At 36.3% G+C, this 8951-nt stretch overlaps 1 protein-coding gene across 2 annotated transcripts; it reads right to left on the bottom strand.

Annotated features, from left to right (window-relative positions):
* Nucleotides 1-702: 702 nt before the first annotated feature.
* On the bottom strand, nucleotides 703-8640 carry FBXO43 (F-box protein 43). Of its 2 annotated transcripts, XM_005445376.3 has the most exons (5): nucleotides 8575-8640; nucleotides 3478-5006; nucleotides 2471-2576; nucleotides 1407-1592; nucleotides 703-1317 (listed from the first exon to the last, which is right to left on the bottom strand). In XM_005445376.3, exons 2-5 carry the CDS (start codon nucleotides 4956-4958, stop codon nucleotides 1069-1071), a joined length of 2022 nt encoding a protein of 673 aa, XP_005445433.2. In that variant the 5' UTR covers nucleotides 4959-5006; nucleotides 8575-8640; the 3' UTR covers nucleotides 703-1068. The 2 variants fall into 2 exon arrangements, with proteins under 2 accessions (XP_005445433.2, XP_055562366.1); XM_055706391.1 differs by lacking the exon at nucleotides 8575-8640 and having other exon boundaries at nucleotides 3478-7050.
* Nucleotides 8641-8951: the final 311 nt, after the last annotated feature.

Here is an 8951-nt window from a genome sequence, read left to right as displayed (position 1 = left end):
AAAATTATAATATATAATATATCTTCATAGAGCAAATACCATGTCCACTTCCATCACCTGTATTGCAAGCTATTTATTATTGCTGGGGGGGGGGGGGGGGGGGTTGGTTTTGTTGTTTTTTTTTTTAAACCCATCACACCACAAAAATCATTTGAGGTCCAAGAAACAGACTGAATTCTTTTCCTGTGAAGGATCAGCATATTTAGTTCAAGAGCAAAATCAGATATTTCCATTAATCAATCTACAGCTAGAGAAAAAATGATTTCTAGCAGTAGATGATACTTTAATTCAAGCAGAAGTATGAAGATTATCCAGTAGCTGGAGCTGAAGTAAGGTTAGGCTAAGTATAAAGGTAAGCTCACAACAAGGGTAATGAAACAGCATATTTAGATATGTGAATATATACTGTATCACCTGAAGTTTTCAAGTAAAGAAAACCTCTGTAAAAATCAGTACAATAGAATATCCACAAAATATCAGCTTGGTTTAGAAATCATTATTATATTGACTTGCATTACAGAGGCTAAGAGAATAACAAAATAATTATACTGATGTAAGATTCAGACAACTAATATATTGCTTTTGAGGTAACATCATTTATATAGGGAGTATTTTGTGCATATGTACCTAACGCCCCACTTTAATATATGTTTAAAGCATTTACTGTAATTTAAAGTGAATAAATAAATCCCATTTAAAATATTTTTTTAAGTGTATTTCTTTAATTTGTCATTAAGACAAGAATCACATTTTTCAACATCTATGAGGTGCTGTAAGGTAGATATTGAGGAGTACATTCAAGATACTTTATTAAAAAAATGTTAGTAAATGCCTAGCTACTACAGAATAGTTAAAACAAGACATAAAATGTTTTAAAATGTTCACTTTTCAAAACCAAATATATTAAATTGATTAAGATATGTACGTGAGAAGGCATCTTGATAAGTTGTCAAAAACACATTGAACATGAATTTCAGAATGCATATATTTAGGAATAATATGAACAAGATTCGAAATTTAGGAGAAGGGGAAGAGGAATTAATATAAGGACTTACACGCCTTACAAATTTAGAGTCTTTTTAAATTTCTTTTGCTTTGGGCACTTCCCGGAAGAGCATCTTTTTTGTTCTTCTGTTTTGCAGATAGACTATTACATTCTTTTGACCCATGGAATGCACACAGACATAAAATACAGAACTCAAATGCACATGCCTCTCTGCTACATAGTCCCCATTTCTTTAACAATTGATACTTAGCAGGATATTGACATCTTGGACAGGGTTTTAGAGCTTCGTCAGTGAAAAGCGTTTTAGCAACCTGTAGCAAGAGGAGGGAGAGAAAAGCTACTTAGTTCTAGTAAATGAAAGTTTTATAACACCTGAAAGTGAAGGGGTTTAGCTACTTACTTTTATGTATTCTTCCTGTCTACTAGTTGAATGGGGAGCAGAACTGCATCTCCTGGGTTTAAGTTCAGCGTATGATGGTGGTGTTTGTGCTACAGGAGTTCTGGCTTGAGCTTGAACAGGCCTTAGAGCAGATCTACTGAGAACATTAACTCTTGTGGCAGCATCTTCAGCTTTCAAGAAATATTCCTGGTAAAGTTTTATAATTATAAAGAAAGGGAAACAAAAAAACCAAAAAAAACCAACACAAAAGCAAGCAAATTAGGGTTTTCTTAGAATTTGCAGCTATTTTTCACCTTTTTTGGTTTTCCATCTGCAATAACACATTAGAAAAGGAAATTATGTATAGTACATGTATTTCCCATTAAATGTCTATATTTATTAAGGGAACAAGAGACAGGAACCATTAGAAAAAGAGTCCAATGAGTAGGATGAAAAGCTAGCTGCCTTTTAGCACTCTCTGCTGGTCCTCACGTTTCTGAATTAGGACACAACTCAACAGCAAGCATTGAAACAGCAAACCTAAGTTTTGTCAGAATTAAAGCAAGGTTACACTGAAGTGCATATGTATACACATGTGGAGAATCTGAAAAAAATACTTTTCTATTAATATGTTTGATTTTCTAGATACCCCTTTAAAAACTTCTATATGTCCTTCCAATGTTCAGAAGTACACCATGAAGAAACTTAGCTTCAAGCATTCCTGAAAATAATCAGGAAGTAGTCTAGAGGGGGTCCTACAGCACTGCAGACTAGAGTGAAATGGAAAATAAGGAACAGCATGGCACAAAGGTATGGGTTTAATATCTAAATCCAGAATCATCTGAGGAAGAGATGCTACAGGATTCTCAGGAAAACAGGTAGAGAAAGTCTTATGTGGTTGAAAGACTAGTACTCAAACTGCAAACAGTTCAAAAAGCAATAAAAGCTATTAATTCTCCTGTTAGAATCCTTCACATATTGATGTTGGAACTGTATCAGCTGCCTTTGTGTAGCTTTACAAGAAGTTTCCTCTGACTAGTCATCTTTCACACTTGAAAAAATATTACCTTTGAGACAAACCTTACCCCAGCTTCCTCTTTCAGGTGTTGTTCTATGTACGACTTTCTCCTCTTATCTGCACTTTTATCTTGTACAATGATTTCACGCCAGGTTTTGCTTACTTTCCAAATACTGGAACAAATTAAAAAAGTATCCACTTTCACATTTCTGCAGAGTTGTACAGAAGTCATGATAGTAAGACTACCTTTTAAAGATTTGTGCATGATATCATATACTCGTCTGGTTATTTTCCAGACTACTGCTATATACTAATACAATGTATTGTTATGAAACACAGATCTTTTGTACTCTTATGCACCACTGTATAGAATAACAGAAGAGTCTAGAAAACAATTGCGATATAAATAACAGCATATTTTGACTTACAAAATTAAATAAATTTCTTGCTCCCACATAAGCCACTTACCAGGTTTGTTTCTAAAGTCGCATTTTTGATTGTTAAGTGTTCTGAAAACATCCATGCACTTACACTTCCACCTATCCTCCCATTCCCTTTGTAACTATTAACACACATGGCATTCTTAAATTCTTCAAAATAAGTGACAGATTCTATTGATTGAAAGTTAATGTAGAACATTAGTCATGAACCAAAATTCTTTGAGTAATCTTTGTACTTAGAAATAATTGATGAAATTAAATACATAAGAACAGATCTAGAAAGTGGTTTTTTGAGTACTATGCATTATTGAGGAACTTTTAATAAGAAATTGCTTTCTAGGCTTAAAGAAATGTTTAATACATTGTAAAATTGTAAGTACTATGATTTAGTTTTAAGTTTAATAATTCCCATGTTTGGCTTTTTGTTGGTTTAGTTTTTTAGTTCCCCCATACAATATATTTTTAGAACTACACAGAAAAAGCCACTTAGTTAATGGTGACAAAACTTTTTAATTTCCTCAGAAACAAAAAAATTCTATTGACACCACCTGCTATTCCAGAACTTATTCTTCTATTTGCAGAAACACATATTTTCCCCTTTTTGGGGCGGAGGTGGCTGGGGAGTAGTACTTACCTGCATAGACTTTCCACTGTCAAAGCATCTAAAACTATAGCAAGAACATGTTTTAAATTTCTGTATTTTAATTCTGTTAAAATATCTAATTTTTCAAGGCCCATTTTCTTGCCAATAAGTCCAGCAAGAACATGTTCTAATGCAAGTATTTCTGTTCCATCAATATTCTCTGATATTTGACTTTGGTCTGATCTTCGTCTTTGCAAGCAAATATCATGAACTATTTTCAGAGCTGGAGTTCTTGAGAGATCTCCATGACTTCGAACTACATCTCCACTAGGCTCTTCTTCTAAAATTAATGCATGGCCTTCACTGTCAAGGTTTCTTTCTTCTGTTAACATACATGTTGATGTAGAAGGACTGCCATGATGATCTTCTGTCTCTGACTGTGAGCCCTGTTCCCGAAGAGTGGATAACCTTCTAACTCGCTCAAGTTTTCTTGTCTTTCTCTTACTATCTAGTATGTTGGAACCTTCTTTATGTTTTTGGAAGAACTCTTGGAAAGATCCCTCATGATCAGACAATGAGTCTCCCGATTTGTCCAAATGAAGTGAATTATATCCACTGTCCTCAGGTGTTGAAAGATCTGGGTAACTTGCCACCCTGGCAGGGGGAGACTTTGTATCACATAGTTCAAAGTTAAAGTTCTCTACAAGACTGTTGATAGAAGTCACGAACTTACCCTCATTGGTCTCAGGTAACACACCTACATAAGTAGGAGTCCTAAGCAACCCACCACTAACATTCATAAGGACACTTTCATTTAATTCATTGGTGTTACTAACAGTAATATCCTTACACTGAATTGGAGATAAACATTCTGGTTCTAGCAATAAGGGGTCCTTACATTTGGACTCATCTAGCGTAGAAGTCCTTTGTTGTGAAAAGGAAAGTCTCCTTTTTGGGCAAACAGGATTAGAGTCTTCAGTTTTTGAGGTGCTAGTTGTCAGAGGTTTGTAACTTTGACCTTTTGAAGAATCTGAAGTAGTTTGTGGAAGTTTTTCTTCAGAGCTCAAACCACAAGAGAATATTTTTTTCCTGCTGCTTCCTGAAGAACTAGCTTGCCTTTCACAGCATCCTACAGTTGTGCCAGCTGGAACAGCCTTAGATAAAAGCAGCCACCTGCGTAGTGAGGAGCCTTTTCTACTCGCTCTAGGAGTTTCAAAAAGATCTACACTTCTATTTGCTTCTCTTCTTTCTGATAAGGAGATAGAATTAATTTCATTTTCACAAGAGGTCACAGGGAAAAGGGTATTTGGATGATTGGGCTCAGAATGCTCTTGTAGCAATGATAAACTAGTTACACTCGGTGCTTCTTTATGGTCTACATCAAGATCTTTTACTGACTCGTTGCCTCTGCTGTCCAAAAATACTGAAGCACAACATGTGTCATTAAAATTGGAGTATTTAAAATTACTGCTGGGAGATGTTAATCTATTTCTTTTAAGAACATTGAACGTTATTGAATGACTGTCTGACATCTTCTCCTTGGCACTTGGACTTTGTAGATGAAGACACCAATGTTATTTCTGAAACAAATGATAAAAGCAGTCACAAAAACACCCTCAGATTAGTGAGAAAGCCTTGTGTAAGTCTATCAAGCTAGCAGCCATGACAAAAGTGTTTTCATTAGTCTTAGTAGAAACAGTGCTTATACATGAACACAAAGATAAATTACTATCAAGTAGATGGTTAAAGGGAGTAATTAAAATGCATAGTATACCGTAAGTGAGGCAAATTAAAACATACATTCAGTTAGCTCATTTATCTGTCAATTCTCATCCAAGGAAAAACACTTCAAACAAGCAAAAGAGCTATTAGTCTCATTTGTACTGAAATAAATGAGAAAACTCCCTCTCATTCCACTAGAATCAAAACTTTTATTAGCATTGTGTTACTGGTTCATCCAACCGCTAACAGTTCAGTCCTCGAGAACTAGAAACTACAGTAATACATGAGTTCAGACAAATGCCATTTTCTCCTTAAGAAAAATGAGAGGATTAATCATGAAGTCACAAGTCCACAGGTATCCCTGTTATTTTGATCTCTACAGACCCTGGAGTGAATAGAATTTAACCCCTAGTTACAAAGTGAACAGTGCATTCTTACCTGCCTTAACATTTTAATGTTACTTTGTAAAGAAGCTCTCTGCTTTTGCTCAGCTCTGCCAGTAAACTGAGTTTTATGAAGTTTTAAACTCTTTAAAAGAAACTGACAGACTGACTGTACATCCTCTCACCATGTACATGGAAAGATTATTTCTTTTAAACTTTGTAAGTATAAAAGCTTTTAAGAGTTACTATATATTTTCCTAGAAAAGTTACATGTGGCTGATGCACCCATTTAAATAAGAGGTATAAGAATACGGACTTACATTTTTTGACATTCATACCCGGCAAAGTTTCTCCACCCTAACCAGTGGCAACAGGTCACTGCCTTCTATATACACCAGACACAGTAACCGTATAAAACATGTTATGAGTAATGCCAGTATGAGGGCTGTTCTCACAGAAAATGTAGCAGTTCACATCAACATTGCAAGACTTTCAAAGTTTGAATCAGCACCTTTTACTGGGGTATATTGCTGGTATTTTGAAACATAAAGCATGGAAATATTGACTGATTTCCAGAACAGACAGAAATAGGAATCTTTACAAGGTGGTTTAAACACTAAATACTAAGACACTGCTAATATCCCAATAGTCCTGAATTAGTCAAGCCCTAAGCCACCAAATACAGGTAGCGGGAACCCAAATTGCCTGTGGGTGGGTGGGTGCACACAGACTGTTCTCTGATCTTGGGTTATTAGCATTTTTTGACCCGTACTACAGGCACTTTATAAGATCATTGCAGTATAGAAAGTGTCTCGTTTTGTTTTCTGCTGTGAGGAGACAGCAGCTTACAGAAGTTCAAAAGGAACAGGATATCAAACGGCAGACTGTGAGAACCTGGATGAAGGCCTACAGAATCATGCTAATATCAGTAAGAAATCAAACAGATTTAAAATGCAAAAAAAAAAAAATCCGTCCATGTAATTTAGAAGAATTGTTCCAGGAAAGCAAAGTATAAGATAATTCCAAAAAGACAAACTGAAGTGTGGCCTGCTTCCTTTCCCTTACCTTCACATTTGTTTTCCCTCGCTGCTTTTTCTTCATTCTCTTTTATTGCTTAGCAAAATAAATGACAGTGCAAATGCAAAACACATAAGCTAGTTATTACATAAACTAGGGTAGCTTCCTTGACAGTGCAGGACCAACTCAAAGCAGTGTCTAGCCTTTTATCTGCGTCACTTTTCAACATTTTAGGCAATAAGCTGAAAACAGTGTCAAACTGGAAAATAGCGTTTAAAATATAGGAAAAAGGTATGAAGTGCCTTGGTGTAGTACACTGCTGCTCTTCAGTTGATTACTCACACTATGAGCAGAGGACCACATCAGCGTAGCTCTTTTTGTAAAAGGAGGAAGACCTATAAAGAAACCTGTAGTAACAATAAGACCTTATCTTTGTGTAATCTAAAGAAAGAACAGGTATGTGGGGTTTTTTCCCCCCCTGAATTTTGGTGAACTGCAGTTAGTTAATGAACATTGCCAGGAGATACTCCTACCAAAAATGCTGATGGGCAGAGATTTAAACTCTTAATGCTATTTAGAGACTGCTATACAAAATCCCAATCCCACCAAAAAAAAAAAAAAAAAAAAAAAAAAAAGGGTCACATACCCACGATTACCCTGATGTTTCATTCTCAGGACATTCCATGGGAGAAAATACCTAATATTATTAACAATTAAGAGTATAGTAAATTTAAAATATGACAATAAAAAAAGAATTAAGCAAACCTGTGTTTCAAGTAACGTAAAAATCACAGAAAAACAAGTTTTTGCAGCTGTAGGGGAGATCAAAATAGCAGTGTTAAAGGAGCGTTGGTAGCCTAAAAGCCGAAAACCTGTAAATACGCCAACGCCCAGCAGGTGGAGCCTGTGAGCTTACAGTATCGATTTTGAGCAGCACTTGAAAAATTATAGGGAAGCCACTGCAATTACAGACACCGAGTGAACAATGTCCATTATACTTCTTTACAGTAAATCCCAGTATACACCTCAGGTTTGTATACTTACTTTTTCCCCCCAAAACGTATTACTTGTGCAAATTAAGATTTAATTTGACACAAGGTCTCATTTTACTAACACAGTACAAAAGGGAAAGCCCTTCAGAGGTGCTGAACACCACATGATTGAGCGTCATGCTACTCATAAGAGATGCCCAATAAAAACTCTTATGACTTGTCTACTGTTTTATAAGCACTTGCTTTTTTAATCAGGAGAAAGGTTTCGTCTACTGGATTTGATACATGACATCAAGTCCTTCTCATTTGAGGATCTTGAAGTAAATTCTAAAAGTATTATTAACGTTGTTTTAGACATCATAAAACAGATGTGCAGGGAAGAAAAGACTAGTCACACAGCAAGTCAGTTATAGAGGAAGGAATAAAATCCATATCTGCTAAGCGTAGATTCTTGTGCTCTACACATTTCTCGTACCTATTATTAATTTTGTAGTTCTCAAATTGATCTACAAGTCAGCTGCAAACTTCCTGACAATTTACAGAACAGAATATTTCATATTCAGAGACCCAAACTAAATTAAGAACAGGATTTGGACGTTTAGGCAAGGAACAATTTCTGACAAGCCTAATCTTACAGAGCCTCCTGAAGTGGTAAAAACATGGGTTACTAGAAGGCAGTGTAAATAGTGCCTGTAATTTAGACACGAGTCCTAGGATAGAGTGGTGCCTGTTGCTGGTACTAATTTACATTCACTAGTAACACACACTGAACATTTATGCCTCAAACAAGATGCTTTCTGTACTTTTTTTTTTCCACTGTTCACCGTTGTTAAGAAAACAAAGGCAAAGTTTTAGTGGTAAAAGAATATTTTCTCTGGTTTAAAAGATACCAGAGTCAGTTTTACTGCAGATACCTGAAGATTCTGCTCTTTGAGCACCCAGATCTAGAACTAGAGAAGTCATCAATACTTTCAAATGTATTAATGTTGAAGATGGCATGGCTAAATCCTATCTGTAATACGTGGGTCACTTACCCTAGTTTGTGAAGCAACTCGAGATCTTCCAAAGCAAAGGTACTCTATTCAAAGTGTTGTTTACCCTACCGATAACCTAAAGTGAGAAAGGACATAGAGAGAGGTGTAAAAGAAACATTCAGCTGAGACAGTTTTCAGTTGGTCTATACACGCGTTCACTACAACGTCTAATTACCCAGAGACGAAGATAATTGACGACTACCTAGGGAGCAGCACCCGAAAGTCTCTCGGTCACCTGGGATGACGGACACGAAAGCAACAGTTTCACCCCCTCATCGAGCAGGTCGCTGGGCACAGGGAACGGCGCCTAGAGGCCCCCTACCACCGAGGGCGGCTGAGGCGGTCGGCGGCGCCCCCCAAGAAGGGGTGAAGGCGAG

Source organism: Falco cherrug, chromosome 3 (assembly GCF_023634085.1).
Source record: "Falco cherrug isolate bFalChe1 chromosome 3, bFalChe1.pri, whole genome shotgun sequence".
In the NCBI taxonomy this organism is placed as follows: domain Eukaryota; kingdom Metazoa; phylum Chordata; class Aves; order Falconiformes; family Falconidae; genus Falco; species Falco cherrug.
The sequence above is the reverse complement of the archived record's forward strand: the minus strand, read 5'-3'. Positions and strand labels throughout refer to the sequence as shown.

Bases quoted from the DNA above. Each gene is read 5' to 3' on its own strand.
- FBXO43 (XM_005445376.3), bottom strand. From the start codon at position 4,958: ATGTCAGACAGTCATTCAATAACGTTCAATGTTCTTAAAAGAAATAGA. The intron at 1,593-2,470 runs GTAAGGTTTGTC...AAACTTTACCAG, and splicing joins ACCTGAAAGAGGAAGCTGGG to GAATATTTCTTGAAAGCTGA. The intron at 1,318-1,406 runs GTAAGTAGCTAA...CTCTTGCTACAG, and splicing joins GACAGGAAGAATACATAAAA to GTTGCTAAAACGCTTTTCAC.